This window comes from Silurus aristotelis, assembly GCF_946808225.1.
Source record: "Silurus aristotelis genome assembly, chromosome: 22".
Lineage (NCBI taxonomy): Eukaryota > Metazoa > Chordata > Actinopteri > Siluriformes > Siluridae > Silurus > Silurus aristotelis.
Genome location: NC_139595.1, coordinates 4,280,691 through 4,303,989, shown reverse-complemented (window position 1 = coordinate 4,303,989; position 23,299 = coordinate 4,280,691). Strand labels below are relative to the sequence as shown.

General features: G+C 40.9%; 2 protein-coding genes across 4 annotated transcripts in view; one reads left to right on the top strand and one right to left on the bottom strand.

Moving 5' to 3' along the window:
* The window catches only part of eps15l1b (epidermal growth factor receptor pathway substrate 15-like 1b), a 28,948-nt gene extending 12,838 nt beyond the window's left edge, over positions 1 to 16,110 (top strand). The window contains exons 19-25 of one of the 3 annotated variants that reach the window (XM_083525353.1): positions 942 to 1,042; positions 1,792 to 1,855; positions 7,034 to 7,113; positions 7,407 to 7,500; positions 11,084 to 11,238; positions 12,638 to 12,654; positions 14,182 to 16,110. In XM_083525353.1, the coding sequence (XP_083381479.1) occupies positions 942 to 1,042; positions 1,792 to 1,855; positions 7,034 to 7,113; positions 7,407 to 7,500; positions 11,084 to 11,238; positions 12,638 to 12,652 (509 nt within the window). In that variant the 3' untranslated portion in view covers positions 12,653 to 12,654; positions 14,182 to 16,110. The remainder of the gene's footprint in view (positions 1 to 941; positions 1,043 to 1,791; positions 1,856 to 7,033; positions 7,114 to 7,406; positions 7,501 to 11,083; positions 11,239 to 12,637; positions 12,655 to 14,181) is intronic. The other 2 variants (XM_083525352.1, XM_083525354.1) reach the window with 2 other exon arrangements.
* A 4,011-nt stretch (positions 16,111 to 20,121) lies between these two features.
* klf2b (Kruppel like factor 2b) lies at positions 20,122 to 22,867 on the bottom strand. The gene is made up of 3 exons (XM_083525357.1): positions 22,172 to 22,867; positions 21,113 to 22,028; positions 20,122 to 20,998 (listed from the first exon to the last, which is right to left on the bottom strand). The coding sequence occupies exons 1-3, from the start codon at positions 22,241 to 22,243 to the stop codon at positions 20,823 to 20,825; spliced, it is 1,164 nt and encodes a 387-aa protein (XP_083381483.1). The 5' UTR covers positions 22,244 to 22,867; the 3' UTR covers positions 20,122 to 20,822.
* Between the last annotated feature and the right edge of the window lie 432 nt (positions 22,868 to 23,299).

Genomic DNA, 23,299 nt, shown 5'->3' with positions numbered 1-23,299 from the left:
TTGTAAATATATAAGCAATTAGGATATACAATGAATAAAATTTTCTATAATAATTTAATTATTTATGCTTAATCAAATATACAACCATTGAAAACAAGCTTTTGAGTAAAGCCGCAGTAAATCACGTTTGTAAACAGATAAGTTACTGTTGTAGTAGACAAATGGTATTAAAAGAGAATGGAACGGGGAAACGCAGAAAGCTAACAGGCTTGGTTAAAAAAAAAAAAAGGAAAAAAATATGCATTGGTGTACAAATGTTTATTGTGGCTGCTTTTAGATTTAATGTTTGTTCGCACCGGTCTTTCACGAGTCACGCCAGAACAGATCCAGTGACGACTGTCCCGAAGTTACAAACAGTTTACACAAAGCACTTCATTAAAATATACCATTTTCACATGAGGATGATGCATGTTTTGCTCATCGTGCTGATGTTTCGCCTTTGTCCGTGATGCCAGTGTGTTTTGTTTTTATGTGCTTGTGCATCACTGAGGTACTTCCATCCCACACAAGCGCCACTCTTCATAACTTGCAAGTTCTTCCTTGCGGTTAATATAAAATGCTCCGATGCCTTGGTTGACTTGGTACGCACCCTTTTTCCTGCTGCCGGTTGACTCTGTACTTTCCCACTAACTGATAATGGCATTCGTTAACAACAAATTTCATCATCGATTATTAACAATTTTATTGATTATTTGTTGCAGCCCTAATTCATTAACAGAAAAGTGTGAATTTCCCCAAAAAGTTAATTTACATAATGTTTTATTCCTCACTTCTGGGAAAAATGTGTCCGAAAATACCATCGATAACTACCTGCATTTCAGTGTTTATATTCATTTAATATCCGAGTCCATGTTTATCCAATTAATCAGATTAACTATGTAAAAAAAAAAATTTTTAACCATCTGTATTAAAACATTGAACATTTCGTCTTTCTTCTGCAGCTGACCCATTCGGTGGAGATCCCTTCAAACAGAGCGACCTGTTCGGAGACCCCTTTAGCAGATCAGAAGGCTTCACTAAAAGTCTCACCAGCCCGTTAAACGTAAGTGTGTTTTCAAGGGTGTGTTTGGATGAGTTTATGGTCTCTAGCGTTTTGTTAAAGGTCTTAAGTAGGACGGATGTCATTTAAATGACTGCACCCCATTTTTTTAAATCTTATAAGCAAAGACACGAGTTTTTGATGTGGCCCAATTTAGGTTTCGACCAAAATAGTTGAGGAAAATGTAAACATATTTCCACAACATATACATATATATATATATATATATAAAGTTTGTGGTGCGAGTAGAGACAGAGTAGTGCAGACGAGGGACATGGGGTATATCGGTAGGAGAATGCTGAGGATGGAGCCGCCAGGAAGAATGAAAAGAGGAAGACCAAGGAGAAGGTTTATGTCTTGGTATGTTGCAGTTGCTTTTAGTCAGTGTGTTGCAGTGTTTCAGTAGGAATATAAAGCAAATTCCTTTCTAATTTTGTCAGCAGGCAGATTTGCTATCAATTTAACCATGTGAATTGTTTCACCAGACCATTACATACACCTGGTCCTTGAATTTGTGTTATTAGTCACATGAAAGGAAACAAATGTGAGAAATACAAAACATGCTTTAGTGTTCACAGTAAAGAATTATAACCGTGTTATATTTTGCATTTGTGGTTTCTTTAAAATGAGGAACTCCTCCGGGGGAAGCACCGTATACTTACTTTACTCTCTAAACCATGAAGAGATGGTATTTTCTCTCCTGATTTGTCTTTCTTCCCTTTTATCCTCTCTGATTCCTTCTCATGCTGCAGGCCAGCTCTTTTGGAAGGCAGGGGAATCCTACATCCGTCGGTTCTCCTAAATTTAAAGACTCAGGTACTGTATGTTTACTGCAAATTCAGTTACTCACTTGCGTAATCCGTTTGCACGTCCCCCCGTTCAGGTCACAAACACGTAACGATGAATTTTTTCCACTGCACAGTAAGAGACACTGTCTGGCGCAAACCAACAGGACTTGGGGTCCATGTTAATTTTCCACTAAATGAAGAGTTGGTTGGAACGGTTTCAGAGATGACAGTAAAAACGGCTACGTCATCGTTATAGAGCACAAGGATGCCTTTGTGCGACACGAGCTCACTGCTGTGCTGAAATTACTGATGAAATTCTCGGCTAAAGGTTGTTCAGTTTTATTAACTGTAAAGGTAAAAGAAAGAACAGGTTTGGTTTAAAAGGAAAAACAAACAGTTCTGTGGGGAAAAAAAATCTGTGTATACATTTTTGTTGCATTATCAAGAATTGTTTGTGCCGGTTTCAATACAGCACAATGCAAAAAAAACTACAGTGAGGAAAATAAGTATTTGAACACGCTGCTATTTTGCAAGTTTTCCCACTTGGAAATCATGGAGGGGTCTGAAATTGTCATCGTAGGTGCATGTCCACTGTGGGAGACATAATCTAAAAAAAAATCCAGAAATCACAATGTATGATTTTTTGACTATTTATTTGTATGATACAGCTGCAAATAAGTATTTGAACACCTGAGAAAGTCAATGTTAATATTTGGTACAGGAGCCTTTGTTTGCAATTACAGAGGTCAAACGTTTCCTGTAGTTTTTCACCAGGTTTGCACACACTGCAGGAGGGATTTTGGCCCACTCCTCCACACAGATCTTCTCTAGATCAGTCAGGTTTCTGGCCTGTCGCTGAGAAACACGGAGTTTGAGCTCCCTCCAAAGATTCTCTATTGGGTTTAGGTCTGGAGACTGGCTAGGCCACGCCAGAACCTTGATATGCTTCTTACAGAGCCACTCCTTGGTTATCCTGGCTGTGTGCTTCGGGTCATTGTCATGTTGGAAGACCCAGCCTCGACCCATCTTTAATGCTCTAACTGAGGGAAGGAGGTTGTTCCCCAAAATCTCGCAATACATGGCCCCGGTCATCCTCTCCTTAATACAGTGCAGTCGCCCTGTCCCATGTGCAGAAAAACACCCCCAAAGCATGATGCTACCACCCCCATGCTTCACAGTAGGGATGGTGTTCTTGGGATGGTACTCATCATTCTTCTTCCTCCAAACACATTTAGTGGAATTATGACCCAAAAGTTCTATTTTGGTCTCATCCGACCACATGACTTTCTCCCATGACTCCTCTGGATCATCCAAATGGTCATTGGCAAACTTAAGACGTGCCTGGACATGTGCTGGTTTAAGCAGGGGAACCTTCCGTGCCATGCATGATTTTAAACCATGACGTCTTAGTGTATTACCAACAGTAACCTTGGAAACGGTGGTCCCAGCTCTTTTCAGGTTATTGACACAGTTCTGGGCTAATTTCTCACCTTCCTTAGGATCATTGAGACCCCACGAGGTGAGATCTTGCATGGAGCCCCAGTCCGAGGGTGATTGACAGTCATGTTTAGCTTCTTCCATTTTCTAATGATTGCTCCAGCAGTGGACCTTTTTTCACCAAGCTGCTTGGCAATTTCCCCGTAGCCCTTTCCAGCCTTGTGGAGGTGTACAATTTTGTCTCTAGTGTCTTTGGACAGCTTTTTGGTCTTGGCCATGTTAGTAGTTGGATTCTTACTGATTGTATGGGGTGGACAGGTGTCTTTATGCAGCAAACGACCTCAAACAGGTGCATCTAATTTAGGATAATAAATGTAGTGGAGGTGGACATTTTAAAGGCAGACTAACAGGTCTTTGAGGGTCAGAATTCTAGCTGATAGACAGGTGTTCAAATACTTATTTGCAGCTGTATCATACAAATAAATAGTAAAAAAAATCATACATTGTGATTTCTGGATTTTTTTTTTTTTAGATTATGTCTCTCACAGTGGACATGCACCTACGATGAGAATTTCAGACCCCTCCATGATTTCTAAGTGGGAGAACTTGCAAAATAGCAGGGTGTTCAAATACTTATTTTCCTCACTGTAACTAACAAAAACAATAATGAGATGATCATGCTTGTGTGCTGTTTATCAGGCTTATCTCTTTGTTTATGTATTTGTTTTCGCGAACCTAAGCGTTCCTGTTTTTGTTTTTTTCTAAACATTTCAGTTGTTCGTTGGTCATTTTCATCATTTCATAAACGTTCTGTGGTCAGCCTTTTCAAAATCGTCTATAACTGGAAGCTCGAGGGCTTTTCTGGGTATCGGAGTGACTCTTTTGGTGAGAGAAGATGCTAGATAAAATTTACACACACACTGTGCAATAGTCTCTATTTCTCTTTCTCTCACACACACACACGCCACACTGTTCCTCCTATGTTAACCCATACACACGAGCTGCATGACCAAGCTGTTAACCGCATCAAATTAGTTCAGATTTACTGACACAATATTCAGAATGATGCAAGGACTAAAACACGATGGGATATTTTAGAGCAAATCTTGTGGAACTTTGTGCTTCATGAGCTTCTCTCTCACACGTGTTCTCTCACCCACTCTCTTTACGTTACTAAGTAATGCAGAGTGGGAACCCAGAAAGCACTTAATGACTGACAAACTGAAGATTCTTTTGCACGAGTATTTTACATTGCATCCGAAAGATGGGCATAAAGGAAGACAAAGAGACGTGGTGGTGGAATGAAGAATTGCAGGAGAGCATCAGGAGAATGAGGTTGGAGAAACAGAATTGGGATCAGCAGAGTGATGAAAAAAGTTGGCAGGAGTACAAGGAGATGCAGCAGCAGGTGAAGAGGGAGGTGGCGAAAGCCAAGGAAAAGGCATTTGAGGAGCTGTATGAGAGGTTGGACACTAAGGAAGGAGAAAAGGATTTGTACTGATTGTCCAGGCAGAGGGACTGAGCTGGGAAGGATGTGCTGCAAGTTAGAGCAATTAAGGATGGAGATGGAAATGTGTTGACTAGTGAGGAGAGTGTGTTGAGAAGATGGAGGGAGTATTTAGAGAAGCTGATGAATGAGGAAAACCAGAGAGAGAGAAGGTTGGATGATGTGGAGATGGTGAAGCAGGAAGTTAATCGGTTTAGTAGGGGAGGAAGTGATAGTAGAGATTAGGAGGATGAAGAGTGGAAAATCGGTAGGACCAGATGACATACCGGTATGGTATGGTACGAGATGGCAGTGGAGTTTTTAACAAAATTGTTTAACAAGATTCTGGAAGGTGAGAGGATGCCTGAGGAATGGAGAAGGAGTGTGCTGGTACTGATCTTTAAGAATAAGGGAGATGTGCAGACCTGCAGTAACTACAGGGGAATAAAGTTGATCAGTCACACCATGAAGTTATGGGAAAGAGTAGTGGAAGCCAGGCTGAGAGAAGAGGTGACCATCTGTGAGCAACAGTATGGTTTCATGCCGAGGGAGAGCAATAAGGACACAATATTTGCTATGAGGATGTTGATGGAGAAGTTTAGAGAAGGTCAGAAGGAGTTGCATTGTGTTTGTGGATTTAGAGAAAGTGTACGAAAGGGTGCAAAGAGAGGAGTTGTGGTATTATATGAGGAAGTCTGTTGTGTTAGGGTGTTGCAGGACATGTATGAGGACAGTGTGACAGCAGTGAAGTGTGCAGTAGGAACGACAGACTGGTTCAAGGTGGAGGTTGGACTGCATCAAGGATTGGCTCTGAGCCCTTTGCTGTTTGCAGGGGTGATGGACAGGTTGACAGACGAGGTCAGACAGGAGTCTCCATGGACTATGATGTTTGCGGATGATATTATTTGTGGTGATAGTAGAGCCAGAGTATTTCAGAGGAGGGACATGGGGTATATCGGTAAGAGAATGCTGAGGATGGAGCCGCCAGGAAGAAGGAAATGAGGAAGACCAAGGAGGAGGTTTATGGATGTGGTGAAGGAAGACATGTAGATGTAGAGGACAGAGGGGTATGGAGACGTATGATTTGCTGTGGCGACCCCTAATGGGAGCAGCCGAAAGAATAATAATTTAATATTACATCCATACAGTAAAGAAAAAGTTAATTAGCTGTTACTATAGAAAGATGTTTTAGTAGATAAGCTGTGAATTTATTTAAAACCGGAGCTACTATCAGAGCCGCTGCGATAGAAAATGAACCAGCACCTTCTGGCTGGTCAGATTTAAGAATTCACCACCATTATGTGTGGAATTTTCCAACCTGCAATTCAGTTGGAGCTAATATAGTATACCAGAGCTTTCCAGTAGAAGGAGTCATGAAGTTCACACAAGTGTTTTTCACAATTTCTGTTTCATTCACGGCGCTTCAGATTTTCCTGTGGTGTAAAGGCTATTTATAGAGCGTTTACCTGCACGAAAAGAAAAAGAAATCCAGCAGCTGTTCCTAAAATAGTGCTGCCTTATACAGGCTTCGCTTTGTGGCCAAACATAAAGGCCTGCTAACTTTGCTGCATGAAAACTCCTGAGGAACACTGAGACTTTTCAGCTGCCCCACTGCTTACGTCCTCCCTCTCACGCCATAGATGTCGAACAGCTACACACTATTTCTGTTTTCTCACTGAGGAAATAGGGTTAATTTATGAAAAACACAGACTCGTACACCTAGTATGAATGTATGAATACTGGCTTATGTGTGCTGCATTATTACGGGTCCTGTGTAGCACGCATGGAATAAACACACAGGGGTTTCCACTTGTAATATCGGTTTGCTGAACGCCAGTTCTGCGGTCACTGAGACAAGCAGCCCATTGTGGAGATGTGATTTGTGTGCGTGCGCAAGTGTTTGTTTCATTCTCTCTGTTTACCGGTTTGTTCGCGAAGTCATAAATTGCGTTCCATTGCCCTGGATGATAAGGGCTGTTTGCCACAGTCCATCGAACAGTGCCTCCACTTAACTCGCTAATCAGGTAATTAAAGACATACGTCATAAGCATCGCAACGGGGGAACTGAAACCATGCTTTTCAGTAGCAGTCATGGAAAACTAAACAGTGTGGCCCCAGTAAAGCCACGCGCCTAAAATAAACGTGCGGCTCCTGGGCTGTTTGTGACGCTGCCGCTGACGCTGACCCGATGGACTGTAATTCAGAGAAAATGTGTACCCGTCTTCGAATTAATAAAATGCACCGTGTTTGTCTCCCCTCCTGTCTTCTTTTCCTCCAACATAGATCCCTTTGCTCCAACGGACTCTTTCTCCGAATCCTTCGGTGGGAACGGTGGCTTTGCAGATTTTGGAAATATGTCAAAGGTAGGAGGGAGGTCACCGGTGAAACGGCCTATTCAGTAATCACGCCGCAGGAAAGCACGGGCACATCGTGCACCACCGGTCGTTGTTATCTATCATCTGCCCATAACTGCTCATTTATGCTCTCACCAGGAATCACGACTAGTTACCGGGATAATTGGGGGGGGGGATTTTTAAACTAAGTGTAGCTTTCAAATAGCTCTCTGGCATGTTCTTTACCATCCTCACACAGCACATATTGTCCTGTTTGCTGATGAGGCTGAGATCTGTTTATAAACCTGTGTTGTCTTTTTAAGGTCTCCAGTGGGCCACGCACAGGCCGAAAACCCACCTACCCACTGCCTCCACCCAAAAAAACAGTACCAGCCAGACCAGCACCACCACCGTATGGTACGTGTTAACATCCACTGGATCAACGTATATTTTATTCGCTTTCCTGTGTGGTCTGTGTTTTATTTATCGTGTATATATAAACATACACTATATTGCCAAACGTTTATGGACACAGGGTTAACAGTATGGTGTGTTTTTATTTATTTTTTGCATTGCATTCCACATTTAGTCCCAATTTGCTCTTATAATTCCCGCCACTCTTCTGAGATGATGTCCCACTAGACCACAAGGGTGTTAGTAAAGTCAGGTGCTGATGTAGATGAAATGAGGAGGCCTGGGGTGCGGTAAGTGTTCAAATTCATGTTCAAGAGATGTTCCACTCCAACCTGTGTAAAGCATATCTACATATTTCCATGCTGGAATAGGTTTTGGTTTCCAAGTTCAAGTAAAGGCAAAATTTTATTATACCGCATCCAAAGACATTCTATACAATTGTGTGGCTCCAGCTTTGTGGTAAAAGTTTGGAGAAGAACCACATATGGCTGGAAAGGTCAGGTGTCCCGTTACTTTTGTCAATATTGTGTATTAAGGATGTCTGTTTTATTTTTCAGTCAGTCATGTACTGTTGAAAGACTTGTGAAATGTTTCATTCGGAATGAGCTGAAGCTCGACTTATAGCAGTACTGAAGTGTTATTTTAGTTTTAGTTTTGCATTTGCGATAACAAACATTTCGGTCTTTTCGGCTGCTCTGATGTCTGCCATCTAATTCCGAAGCTCAGTCCATATATTCTCACACACTCCCCCTCTCTACATAACACACTGATATCATGATTTACAAACGTTTACTATTCATTCTAGTTTCATTTTCCTGAAACTGCTACCCGAGATTACACGATAGTCAGCCATGCACAGCCCTACGATCGGCCGTGATATTTTCCCTCACACTTCTGCTTTATATATATATATATATATATATATATATATATATATATATATATATATATATATATATATATATTTAGATTTTTTTTTAAGTATGAACAGCAAAATAAGGAAAAGCGAAGACCAACCGAAAAAAGAAATATATATATATAAAAAAAAAAACTTCTTTCATTCTGAGTCAGCAGGTTATTGGTGCCACACCCAAGAATTGAAATGGCAACCACTTGGTTGTTGGTGCAGAACCCAGTAAACCCACAGTTTTTCTTCTTTTCTTTTTTTGTGTTTATTTCCCCTTGTGTGACCTTCAGCCTTGTTTGTTGTGCGCACAATATGAAGCAGGGGTGTCACGTTAGATAGAAGTTCAGATAGGGGTTGCATGGAGAACAGAAGATTTAGAAAGCCAATGCAAATATTTTTTTCCTCAAAATTAAAAATGCAAATTGAAATGCCATCCTCATCAAACACCATGTGTAGCGATCCAAGCATTTAAGCTCATACTGTAAATGAAAAGACTCGTACATTTTCCCACCAAATCCCACAATGTCTGATCGGTGTTTGAGTCATATTTGCACTCGGTTCATCCACGTCCTTGTCAGAGTTATTATTATTATTATTTTGTTCAACAGACATTTCTCAGAATCTGCACCACCTATATTTTTGTGCATCTCTTCTCATTCATGTGCCTTTTTTTGAGAACGATCGGTTCGACCTTTCACTCGGGCGTTGTTTACAAAGCTCTAAGCCCTGCGCCGCGATGTTTGTTGTGCGCGCGCGGTACCAGGTCGAGTTGTTTTTCTGTTGTCACTGTCGACATAGGTGTGGTGCTGCTCATATCACAGAGCGAATGTAGCAATGGAGCAGGGGGCAGAGAAGAGAAGAGAGACTGTATGTGTGTGTGTGTGTGTGTATGTTTGAGAAAGAGTAAGAGTTCGTGTGAGAATCTGATCGCTGTACACACTTCACACCCTGCAGAGAAGCAGCAAGTGTGAGGTTCCCACGGCCAGCTTAAAGTGTCCATGCCCCCTTATGTTCTCTGCTTTACAACTTGAAGCAAAAACGTCTCTCTCCTGTGCAACACCTCCTCCTGCTGCTAATTTTAACAAGTTGTGATACTGCTACTGCTGCTACTGCTACTACTGCAGAAATAATAGTAATAATAATAATATTGATGGTAATAATAAAACAGCTGCTACTATTAGAAATATTACCACTCCTTCTCTACTAATATTACTACTGATGGTAATGATACTATGACCGCTGTTATTGCACTTGTATCTGTGAATGCTGCTACTATTACTAGAAAGAAAGAAGAAAGAGTCTTGTTAGATACATTAGAGCAGGGCTCCCCAACCTTCATGCTGCACAGAAAGACTCCGTTTTGATTTCCATTTTACAGTCTGCAATTAAAAAAAACAAAAACATTTTTTGTTTTTCTATGCATCAAAAAGTAAGCTCTCACTGATTTCGTTTTCATTATGTCATCAAATTAATAATCAAGTCATACAATATGTATAATATTAATATAACAGGCACGTCATTGTGCGTTACAAATTCCACGGTCTGTGGAAAAATCGCATCTTTTTTTTGCAGTGAAGAAATTCTTTCTCCACATTTCCTAGTTTGTTGGGAAGGTGGGGTTCTCTGGGGTAGAGAGAGCTAGAACCCTGCACCTTCCAATCAATAACTCAGAGCCTTTTCACCACTACTATTACTACTATTCTCCTCCTTCTTTTTCTTCTTATTTTTTTTATTTGTATAGCACTTTTAACAATGTACATCGTCTCTTTACAGAGATATTATTATTATTATTATTATTTGAACAGATACTTCAACTGACACATTTCTTTATTTTACTTCCCTGCCATAAATGTTTTTATAAAAAATACATTATATATATAATGTTTGGTCTTTTCATCTTGTTTTAAAGATGTGCAGGCTTCTGCACTTCACTGTTATAGTGTAAAAGAAAAGAAAAACTGAATATGCATGTCTTAAGGACATTATGAAATAAAAATAAAAATGAGGCAGTGCAGTTAAGGGTGTGATATTGTGAAGTGGCCTGAGTTTCTCATGGGTGCCTAAAAAATCACCTCATGCCAGTTTCTGCTCACTTCTCTCTCTTGTTGCTTTCTGTTTCCGCTGCAGCTTTCAGTAAATAACTCGCTTCGCTTACATGCTGTGCCTCGCCCTTGATAAAAACAGAGGAAGCCCTAAAACCAGTCTTTCACTTGCTGTGAGCAGCTGCTGCTTGCCCTTTTGCACTCAGAGTGTGGCACACGGGTGATTGTTGATAAGGAGACTTTATTTTTCATAAACCACATCTCACACCCTGGTTCCTTTTTTCTCAGCAACATTTTGAAGGCACTACCATCCACAGACTGAAGTGAATCTCCCGAGCTGCAACAAAAGAACTGTATACTACAAAGCCTCAAGAAACTTTTGTTTTGTTTGTCAACAGTTGTAACAGCTCACGGGCGTTGCAATTGGTTTTTGAACGTGGCATGAATTTGCAGAAATGAAACCTTTGCTTTGGTTTTGGTACACCGCAAGTCGAGCTTTTTTAACGCACCACGGCCTGATCTCATGCCTCTGCTTTGCTCGGGGGTCAGGTCGAGCGCTCAGAAAATGTGAACAGTGATTTCAAGTTTTTTTTTTCTCTCCCTTTCTCTAATCAATGCTCTTTCTAAACTGTTTTAGGCACATGTTCAGCAGGAACGCATACAGGAGTTGGCGCTCATAGACAAACGCACGGTGTTCCCCGCTTTGTGGGGCCGTGCGAGGACTCTCGCTCCTCGCCTCAGCCAAGTAGATCCACCTTAACAGACTCTCTTACTCTTGCAGACCTTAGAGCAGTAAGTCGATTCTAGTTAACCCTTGCCGGTGTGTCCAGCATAGCCAGCGCTGAGTGTCCCTACAGGCATGCAAGCACGTCCTGTAACCTGTATCCATTGTGCTGCTTTCTGTTGCGTCGTTTTGTATTAGATTGTATTGTTCATCCAGCTGCAGCTGTGTTGTCATTATGTCTTAGTCCCAGCATGCTCTCCTCAGCCATTCATGTCTAAACCAATAGCCAGCAGCATTCGAGACCTGTACAGTGTAGCAGCCCTGCAGCTCCTAACCATTCCCTTAATGCTTGTTGTGTTCCTCAACCATGCATCCAGTCACACTTTTGCGTCTGCCTGAACCTGCTTGCCTCCTGCGCAGTGTCGTTCATACGGATCCGCTGTCTAGTAGTCAGTACACACTATTTATCCTCGGAATAGAGCGAACACTTTAGACCTTCAGTCTGTTTCTCACTCTCACCCTGTCAAATATAGACGAGAAAGTTGTCCAGAGCTTCACCCTTTCAGGTTAACACCACCATCACACAGCATCACCTAGTCTGTGAACCAGCTCAGTCTCTGCTGTAACTCAGCTCAACTTCCTCATTGCATTCCATACCAAATCCTTGTTCTACGTGGAAAAATGAAGCTCTTTTGTTTTTTAGAGTTTAACATCAAACTCTCATTTAAAATTGTGTGCCCTTAAAGGCATCACAAATATATAATTAGATATGATTTATGTGTATGATGTACACAAAATTATACATTGTTTACTATGCAAGTGCATATGAGTGCTTTTTGCTATTACTTGTTATCCAGTATGTGTAAGTATGTGATTTGCATCTACAGCACGTTACTGGCATCTACATACAGGCTTTATGCCTTCTTTAGTGTGAGAGCTTGACTTTTTAACCTCCTGAAAACAGGAAGTGCAATAGGTAAAACCACCTACTCGTCCTGACCAAAGTGTTAAACACCAAATTGCAAGTCCTCGGGTTTGACGGTGCAACTTCTGCCTTTTTTTTTTTCTTTTTTTAAACAACCCTAGCTATTTCATCTCTATTTTTAGTGTTCGATCTGCTATAGGGTTAAAGATTTCACTTCGTTTGACAGTAACGCTATGGTTTCATCCTGTAGTAGATCTGACTTCCACTGTGAAGGTAAGTCCAAAACACGCCGACACGATTTAGTCCCGCAGTCTAAAATGACCGTGTTAGTGTTTTTTTTTAGTGCTTAGCTCCAGCTTTTGCATGTTGTTTATTGTACTGTATACAGCCCTTGCATGTGTTTTGCTGTGCAATTGGGCGAGTGGTATATGTTTGTAGTGTCCGCGTGTGTAGCATGAGCTTGTTTGTGGTGGTGTTTTTTTTATTTTTTATTTATTTAGTCCTCATTGCTCTAGAACTGTTGCAATGTGTCTTTCTCCCAGGCCCTGAACATTTGAAGGTAAGTCAGCACAATCGTTTGGTGACCACAACCGAGCTTCATGTGTGCTTGTGTGTTAACCACAGCGAGCACCTGCCCCACCCTCTTCACCTTCAATGTGAAAACAGATTTATTTGGCTCTCACTCAGAATAAAGATGCAATATTACCTTTAACCTTATGCTCTTATGCTGTATTTTGAATAAGCACGTAGGCATCATTTAATTGCTGTACATTGATTATAATTCGGAATAGACGAGTGGACAGAAAGCGAAAGCACATGCAACTGTAATGAATCTCACACAGAACGAATGGGGTTAACGTTGGGGTTCAGGTGCGTCACGTTTTTTCATTGCTCACTTAACTGGTCATTCATTTGTGCAGTGAGAAATTGTAATTGCATGTCTATTGTCATGCATTTAGATTCACCGCTTTACTATTTCATGTATTCGAAATTGTCACGTCAAACCAAAATAAAAGTAACCTCAAAGTGTGATCATTAATTAATATGCTATTAAAATTAATGTCAGCGTTCTCAGCATACCAAGAAAAATACCAAGTGAACGTGGGTGAATTTGAGATGTCAATGATTTGATTGAAGTTTTGTGGTTGGGTGGCATCACAACTGAGCATGTCTGATTGTTGTGGAACAGAATCACACCTCCACTGTAAATGAAACCCCTCCATCAAATACAACCCACGGAATAACACCTGACAGGGTGTGCTGTTAAAGGAAAATCATCGCTTTTATCCTGGAATGCATCACCACCCTGAAGTTGATCTTTTTTCCCTATAACAGCATGTCCTGAAATGAAGTGTTTTATTCCATCTTATACCACAGCAATTTGCCGATTTTGAATTTATTAACGAACAACATCGGCCTTTTAATCCGTTAGTTACTTTGAATCCTTTGGCTATTCTGCAAGGCAAGTTTCTGTCATTACTTAAATTAAAGCAAGTCATTCTCCGTCTCTCATTCCTTCCTCTCTTGATGTTTATAAAACACAAATGCAGCTTTTTCCTGTTGCTGACAAACCACAAAACTTAAACTCCTCAAACTACAGACGTGTTGACACTGAAGACTCCTTTCATAATTGTCTCTTTTGTTAAATACTTCAACAAATCATTAATGGTGCTTTTACATTTTAATCCATTTTTATTTAGATTTCATGGACCTTCCATTGTACAATCGCCTATAAATGAGCTTTTACTACGGAGAAGTGTCAGACCAAACTATCGTCAGAGCTACTGTTAGAAAATAAATCAACACCTCTTTGTCCTACCAGATTCAAGTGCTGTGGTATAAATAAAGCAACATTTTTCAAGAGATTTGTCATTTGAACTGATCAATAAGATGGTTTTTTTAAATATAAAAAGAAAATAAATGGAAACATTCATATGCTTCATTGTAATCAACCAATCTGTCCCTCCAATGCCATGTATGCCTGAGTGTATTATTTCTCTGTGTGCATGTGTGTGTGTGTTCTTGTGTTTGCTGTTACTCAGACATATCCGATGTAAGCCTCTCTCTGTGTCTTGCTTTCTCTTAGTTCGGAAATGAAGTCGAGCAGCTGGAGTGGGCCAAGCGAGAGAGTAAGAAGGAGGAAGAGCGCTTGAAGAGGCTCCGCCTCCAAGAACAGCAGGATCTGGAGCTGGCTCTCGCTCTGAGCCGGGTCGACATGTCCAGAACGTGAGGCCAGTCCACAGAGCCTTGTCAGGGCCAGGGCCGCCATAGCTATCCCAAATACCGCTTTCTCCGAGGGTAAAAAAAAAAAACAGAACACCGGGTCTATTGAAATTCTTACTGTCAAGCGTTCCCCCGAGCTTTGAGGCTCACATAACTCAGTTGTTTTCTCTGCTGCTAAAATTGCACTCTATCCCACGCTGCCTAACACACAGGCAAACCAAATCTTATGGGTTTATCTCTCAGGTTCCAATTAAAACGCATTGTGATATGAGACAAAACCATGACTGAACAAATGACCAAAGGTTATATAAGCTGAACAGACACATTTAATATAATTAAAAATTGCTTCAGACAGTTTTTTTTTTTTTTTATTGTTTATTTGTTTGTTTTGGCTCTACCAAATACAACACTGGTAAAAGAGTGCCCTTGATAAAAAAAATGACTCTTCTAATGCTCTGTTCGCTTTGGCCATGAAATTTTATTTTGTTATTCAGAAGTCGACCTACTTTGCACCGTATTTATTGTTTTCTAAAATAGGAGCATTTTATAAAGACACGGATCAGTACCTTTTCTAGTAAAGAAACCTCACATCATTTAAAACCAAGCCATGTTACATACCAACCCCATAACCATATTCACTTCAAATACAAATTTTATTAAACAATTTATACGCATCTTTTATTAGAACTGCATTTGTTCGATTTGATATGTTAGGGTTCAAGCTTTGTACTATCTTAGCAACAGATTAGCAAGGAAATACTGTATTAGCTATATGCACTCATTAGACGTAGGGACAATCTTTGCTACGTTTGTCAAAGCCTTATTTTTCTACAACGAACGTACGTTTTTTGTTTTTTTTTTCGTACTATTTCGGTGCATGAAACTTTTGCATATAGGAATTTAGAGTGAAGTGGTGAACGCTATTACGGTGAAACGTCAGACCTCATGCACCATTGGACTGCTGGGAAATCGTTAGTCAGGCGATTTAGATTTTCTAATTTACGTACAGTTGATAAAAATCTAAATTCTGGATTAAGCGGAAAAACGTAACGCTCACCTGTTGCTTGCGTGTGTGACTGTAGGGTTGATCTAAAATCACGGGGGACATCACTCACTGCCCGTTTCGGCTCTGTTAATCAAACACACCTCACAGCACCGAAGTGATTTTTGATAATTTAAAGGTCAAAGGTCATGTTGCTAGCGCATATTGGAAGCAGTTAGCAAACCTCATTCGGTAGTAAGCTTTCTTTTGGGATTTACGTTACTTTTTAGTACACACAACCAAACTTCAGGCCAAGTATCAGCACATGAACTGATTCCAAGTATGGTGTATTTTTAGATTTAAGAGTGTGATTTGATTGTTTTTGATTTTTTTTTTTGCCCTTTACGAGCGCACAGCCATCGATTTGTGCAGTTTTTCTGTTTTCCAAAGGGTCGCTTTTCACTGACGGTAAAATAATGTATAATTTGTGATTGCAGGAACAATTGCGGTGAAGCGGAATTCCTGATGATTTGTTTAACACGATTTTCGGAACGTTTTCTTATGGCTTTATACTGTATACGGTGTTATTTCTTTATGTCCTAATATATTTATTGTGTTTGTCCAACACTACCTTCATAATATTTTCTGTTTTAGTTTCTGTATATCAACAGCAAATGTGAGACAAGTATTTATATTTTGTTAAGCGGTCCTGATAACATGCCTGATTTGTTCTGCTTGTACGGATTTGTTTGAATGGAGATGGATTTTATTTGCTTGACTTTCACATTAAACTCAAATAATCGATGAAAATCAATGGGATTTATTTTTAATGAAGTCAAATTACATACAGATTGCGGATTCATTCCTGATTACAGTGTTGGTTCAGGTGTCACTAATGAAAATATTTCTTTTTGCAGCTTGAGTCTCATTCATTTTATTATTTATTTATTTATTTATTTATTTATTTTATTATATATATATATACAACCAATGTAAATTTTATATTCTGGCAATATTAATGCAAAAAACTCTCACGTGGAACCCTGAGCATTAATCAAATCTCTGTATTGGGTTTCTTAGTAAGATCCCTCACACAATAACAGATGTTTGCATGAGTTTTCTATTGAGTTGAAGTCATGATACAGCAGGAATGTGAGTTTCGCCATTCTTTTGACTCTTTTTAGTCGTTTTCACAGTCATTCACTGAGCGTGTGCAGGATTAATTATGTTGTTATAGGTACAGTTTCAGTGATTAGAATTCCCTATTGGTTTGTCTCTCACTCATGGGCTACACTCAACATCTGGTGTATTGGTGAGGAAAACATACTGGTATTGGTAACTTAACCAAGATGCATTTGCCTTATTTATTAACCTAATTAACCTGGGTAATCTTCATCCTTTAACATTTTAACTCTGTGCTCTTGCATATATTTTGACTCTCGGCTTGCATCTCTATTTCATCTCCGCAGGTGTTTACGCACAGGCTGCAAGCTTCGAGGCCTCTGCGTCGACAAGGTTGCGCATACTTACTGGTTTGGCGTGTACGACTGAGCCATGGGTGCAGGTGCTACTTATTTATTTTCATGTCACTTTCCACGAATACATTCCTTAAAGTCACGTGCGTCTTTCCGATCGTGGATAACAAAAGTATTTCACTTCGTTACAGCCAAATCTAGTCTAGTCATTTAGCACATACTACAGATTATTTTCCTCTCTTATTTTTTTTCTTTGTCAATCACAGTAACACTCGGCAATCGTGTCCATCTGTGAGCTCGTGTATGCAGAATCGGGTGGAGAGCATTATTCTGAAAATGTTCCATTATCATGTGATGCAGCAGAAGCAGCAAGAATTGTGACTGGCTGGATTCACCTGTCAGGTCTTCGCCTTCACCATACCTCATTGTGTGATTTATTAAAAGCTGTCTGGTGGGTGGGATTTGGCATGCGGACCAATTTGGGAGAAATATTCAAGACTTTGAAGACATTTTTATTGTTATGGAAACATTTGGCAGTAATCGAGATTTGTGTCTCTGGTTGATTGAGCATGAAGCTGCTCAGGTGGCATGCTGGTTATTTTTCATAAGGCACATGTTGATATTGTAGTCACAGGTCAAATCTCAAAAATATAAATTAGAAACAGGAACCTACGCTTTTAACGTCTTTCAGTGCTGTGAAAAAGTAGTTTCTAATTTCTTTTACATCTGTGTTACGAACGATTCAGATCATTAAACAGATTTTACACAAAGATAACAGGAGTAAATCCAGAATGCCGTTCGTACGTGGTTATTTTGTTCAGTACGAGAAAAAAGCTGTCTTAACCCCTTGTGTGAAAAAGTAATGGCCCCCATTAACCCTATAACTGGTTTTGTCATATAATGGCAAAAATTGGCATCATGCATTTGTGATTACTGGCAATGAGGCTTCTAGATCACTGTGGAGGAATTTAGGCCCACTTTACTGTGCAGAATTGTTTTAATTCAGCCACATTGGAGGGTTTTCGAGCATAAACGGCCTGTTTAAGGTCATGCCACAGCATCTCAATCAAGTTCGGACTCTGACTAGACCATTTCAAAACCTTAATATCTTTATTTGTTTGTTTGTTTGTTTGTGGACTTGCTGGTGTGTTTCGGATCGTTGTCCTGATGCATAACCCGAGTTCGCTTGAGGCTTCAGGTTTGGACAGCTTTTTTTCCCTTAATAAATAAAATCAAAGTTTAAAAACTGCTAATTTGTTTGATGATTATTTAAGTGTCCCACATATGCAACAAAAAATTCAAATTAGGAAAAATACTTTTTCACAGCACCGTATGAGCAATTCCTGCTAATCTCTGTAGTGTATATAGTTATTTGGTTCGAATGGTCAAAAAAAAGGTTGAAGAACCTGCTTGAGGATTTGCAGCTTTAAGGTATATGTTATAGCACCAGTGACTGGTTTTGGGCATCATTAGAGAATTTAAGAATAATTGTTTAAAACAAAACAAACAAACAAAAAAGTTAAAAACTTTGATAGGGTTGAAATGAATAGATTTTTTTTGTGGGCTGCACCTTGTTTTAAAAAAAAAAAAGACTTCACCATGACATCTCAGAAACTTTGGTCATACGGTGGGAAAAAACTCAAAAGCCATGTCTCAGCACACAAGCGCCTGATTTCCTCACCCATGTGAATCTGTAGTATAGATTGCCATCAGAGATGTGCAACAAGTGTGCCTTTGAGTTGTACACCATGTTCCAGTTTGTATTTTTTTTCCTCTGTATAATGCAATCTCCCTATTAAGAAACTTCCTTTTGTCCGATTACAGAGTCAAACTCGCACGCGCATCTTATTTCCATTTTCTCAGAAAGCTACGTGTAGGGAACGCCGCTCAAAAAGCATCCTTCGAAATGCTTTTTCGACTTGAATAGGTTGAAAAATGAAGGCACGGGTTCAGCAACCGGATGAAATTTGTGGCTTTTGGTATGTCAATTACAGCCGTTTGAAATAACAGGACATTCCGCAGCGCACTTTTGTATTGACTAAAAACTGCACTAGGGGCTCGAATCGAAGATTCAAAGCGAGAAAGGAGAAGGCTCGGGTGACATTGAAATACGGGGCAGGAATTTCTTGCTCGTGTTATTCTCTGTCATTCAATGACGCCTCTCGTTTACTTAGCATCCACATGTGATTAATTTTAGTTTCTCGTCAGGCGTGCTCAGCCACATTCTTAACTCTCGGGTTTTTTTTTTTCTCCTCCATTCTTTTTTTTTTTTAAGATTGAGCTGCAGTGTGTCCAGTGTCAAGTGGGTTAATAAGAGGCTGCCTTCGGGGATTCCTGAGGTGCAGGAAAACATTTTTTTTTTTCTTTTCTGAATGTGTTTATGAGGGCCGTGTCAAGGGCCAAACTGCTGTACTTATCACTTCATTTGAACTCCAACAAACGTTGACTATTTGCTTCGGGACTTGTTAATTAGGTCAGATTTTAGTTTACACTGTCTTTTTTTCTTGGTTCTTTCCAGAAAGCTAGTTTTTAAGCCTGTGTGTATGTGTGGGTGTATCGCTCCACATAACCCTACATTAATCCTGAAACACATTAACAGAATTTTTTCTTGTTCTCTTCAAACCAATTTAGAAACACTTAAAATGAGAAACTTTATATTGCTGTTCATGCATGTCCTGGTAGTAGAAGTTACTATCCTCAGAACAAAACAAAAAAAAAGTGAAATGAGACTCCTTCTTTTACACTTCACCAGCTATACCACTTGCTATTAATAACCTGGCTTGCATTTCTTCTTTTTTCTCATATGAGAAATTTTACTCACCAGAACTGAACATGACCATACCACGATTCCCACGAGCAGAACTTGTGGTGTTCTGATTATTTATTAGTCCACAAACACGTTTTGATTGATTTTGATTCACACCAGCAGGTCCTCGCCAGACCTCTCCTGTAAATACTTTATCCCTGCACTTCTGAATGTTCAGCATGGAGCCCAGTGCCCCTCTGTCCAGACATATCTAAATTTTCTCTCTGTAATTATGTAAATGTAATGTTTGTATTTATAGGCGAAAGCCACAGGCTGCGGGCCCTCGTCTCACAGCAGCTGGAAAGCATCTTGGCTTAAACTATACTACTCGATTCCATAAGTCTGAGTGGGGGTTCAGGAATAGCAGCTTCGTCCCCTTGCCGTAACCAAATGGCGTGTTAAAGGGCGCATGGTTACCAGTAATGAGCTTGTGGGACTCCAAAACATCAAAGCAGCCCATAATAAGAGCCTTAAATATGCATGTTGTCTGTTTCAAGAAAAAAAGAAATCCTCACAAATCAAGACACGCAAAGCGACGAATATATTCAAATTTAGTTTAATATGTACAATAAATACAATATAAAACTTATGTACACATTCTTTAAAAAAAGACCAAAAACAATTAATAATAATGCAGAGCATCTAGCCCTGGTGTGTGTGTGTGTGTGTGTGCTAATGTACAAGGGGCTTGAACATGTCATTGTACCTTTATGATACAATAGCTAGAAAATATCTTAAAAAAAAAAAAAAACAACAACAGATGGCTGAGAATGTATCAAAGTGTGAAAACACAGTTTTGGTCCTTCAGACGATTTGGAGGCAGTTTCGAGAGGGAAAACATTGTCATCACGCATGAGGTTTTTGCACAATCCTGGCAGCACTGCATGCATGCAAAATGCATTCATATAAAGGCACTGTGTTTAACTTGTGTACACATGGTTTCCAGTTTTAACATACTTATATATAGAGATATATAGAGAATTTTTTATATATTATAGGACCAGCCCTGTAGGTTGCTGTTTGTCCCCAATACACTTATGCAGCAATGAACTGCCTGTTCTATAAATCCCACGTAGTACCAGCTACTTTTTTTTTTTATACAAAAGTGTAAAGAACAATAGAAATCTTTATCGACCCAATAATAAAAAGTCTTTTGGTCTTGTACAAAGGATTTAAATAAGGCAGTAATAAGGCTTTGGCTTGTTTTTGCCGTTTGTCTTCTCTCTTTTTCTCTTTCTTCCTCAAATGTGCCTCTTCATGTGCAGTGCCAGATGGTCGGAGCGGGAGAAGGCGCGCTCGCACAGGTGGCACTGGAAGGGTCGGTGGCCTGTGTGCTTGCGGAAGTGACGTGTGAGCTCGTCGGAGCGGGCAAACTTCCAGCCGCAGCCTTCCCAGTTGCAGTGGTATGGCTTCTCACCTGGGGAAAAAAATAGATGTTATTTTAGGAGGAGTTGTTGCGTATAAAAAAATAATAATCACAGTGCTGGTCTTGTTGTTGGTGGAAAGTTTTTGATGATATAAAAAAACTTACCGGTGTGAGTTCGGTGATGCGCTTTGAGGTGCGAGCTCTTTGTATACGTCTTGCCGCATCCGGCGAATGTGCAGGTGTGCGTGGCCGCGCGCTTCCTCGGCCAGGTGCGTCGGCCGCGCTTCGGCTTGGACTCGAGCAGGTCGAGCGGCGAGGACGGCGGCGTGAGGAGCGCGCGCGGGGCGCCGGGCTGCACCATGCCGAGTCCGTCGTCGAACATGGCCGCATACGCGTACACCTGTTGATGCTGGTGCTGAGGCTGCTGCTGCTGCGGTGGTGGTGGTTGTAGAGGCGCTTGGCTCGAGTAGTAGGCGGTCTGTGGGAAACTAGAGCGACAGATCTGCGTGTGACAACGCGCCTGGTCGTCCGGGCTGAGCGGCGGCGTCATGTTTCCCGCTGCCTGCGGAGAGACGGCGAGCCTCGGCTGCTCAAAGGACATCGCGCACGACACGTTGCCCTCCTGCTTGATGCGATGGCAGCTCTGTGGCACCATGCCCAGCACGGGACCGTAGCCATCCGTGCACGGCTCAGCCTTGATCCCCTCGACGAAGTCCTGTCTCTGAAAAGGCGCTGAATTAAACACGAACCTGCCCTGAATCCCGGTGTTCGTGCTGCTGCTCGATGCGCTCATGCCGTACGCGTTGTCCGGCTCGGAGTGCAACAGTTCCCCAACGAAGCTTTGGGAATATGTGGGTGGTGGAGGCGGCACGTACGCGCTCCCTGTCTGGTACAGGTTGCAGTGGTCCACTGCTGGATTATAGTCCGTCTGAACCATCTCGCAGTCCGGAATGCGTGTGTTACACAGAATAAAGTCCAGATCCACGTAACGGCTCAGCTCATCGTCGTCCTTAATGGCACAGCCCGCATCCACGCTCGAGAGCGCGCACGCCAGCGGCTTTTCCACGTCTTCCATCCACCTCTGCAACAACAAAAAATGCATTCACTGTTAAGATCTTTTGCTAAACAACTTGTACTTTGTAAAGGTAACTTTTTCGGTGGGTTCAGTGCACAGCTTGTGCGTCAAATGCGCGCACGGAATGCGTAAAATCAGCGTTTACTTACATTTTCCCACTGTTTCTCTTTCTGTCCGGCAAAGGTTGCAATTGAGGGCAAAATGGTTGCAGGTAAAGCCATTTTCCCCAAAGTTATACTCAAAACAAGAAAAAACAACAACTCCTCGTCAAAAAAAACAACGAAAAAAAAAAAAAGATTTAACACACGACTGATCCGGAGTTGGTTTTGTGTCCCATAAAGCTGCAGCTGCTGCAGAGTCCTGAGCTGGCAGCGGGTTTGTGCTCCAGGTAAAAACCCTCCTCCTTTATAAAGACCACAGCTGGACCAATTGTGCGAGCGGAGGAAGCGGCGTTCAGGATGGAGCTCAAACGCCCCAAAAATAGCCGGTATAAAAGAGCAGAGTCGGTCAGGCGCGCGCTGTCTCCTCTTTCTCTCTCTCTCTCTCTCTCTCTCTCTCTCTCTCTCTCTCTCTCTCACACACACACGCACTGTCTCTCGCGCTCACTGTTCAGTATGAGTAAGGCGCGCGCTCTCTGTCCCTCCTGCACGCGCTCATACACGCATTTAGCTGCTCGCGGGGCTGTGACATCACGAGTTAGGGCGGCGCTCTATTGACGCCCCGCGCATGCGCAATCTCTATCTCCCCCCCCACACAAAAAAAAACAAAACCTTCAACAGGTTTTTTAATCACGGCTATGGGCGGTCGTGTAAATCAGCCGTGCATCAGTTTGCGTCTGATCTCGTGATATTTTGGTGCTGCAGCACTGGTTTAAAAAAAAAAAAAGTTGCGAATAATCCTGAAAAGTAACTGCAACATAACAATCAAGGCAGATATAGTTTCCTTGTAGGTGGTGTGTCATTTCACAGACAGTCTGATGAGAAAAAAAAGCACAAACCACAAGATCTTCTTTTTTTTTTTTATCCCCTTTAATTCTTCTTGGAGGAATACAACTCGCTACTTCACTTTACTTTGTTGCTACCTTTTAAAAAAGACTTACAAAACTCACACTTTAACTCACACCAGATCAATTTGCAAGTGAGAAAATGGAGGAAAAAAATGAAATAATAAAAATTAATTTCATTTTTAAACAGATGAATTTCAGCAACAGGTGTCTGATATTTTTATTTACATTTTCCAGGAACCCAGAAATGTTTGCTTCTCAATATATAGTCACA

What these genes read in the sequence shown, in the direction of transcription:
- klf2b (XM_083525357.1), bottom strand. Translation starts at nt 22,243, where the DNA reads ATGGCTTTACCTGCAACCATTTTGCCCTCAATTGCAACCTTTGCCGGA. An exon ending in AAGAGAAACAGTGGGAAAAT is followed by an intron (nt 22,029 to 22,171) that starts GTAAGTAAACGC and finishes TTGTTGTTGCAG; the next exon opens with AGGTGGATGGAAGACGTGGA. An exon ending in GCATCACCGAACTCACACCG is followed by an intron (nt 20,999 to 21,112) that starts GTAAGTTTTTTT and finishes TTTTTTCCCCAG; the next exon opens with GTGAGAAGCCATACCACTGC.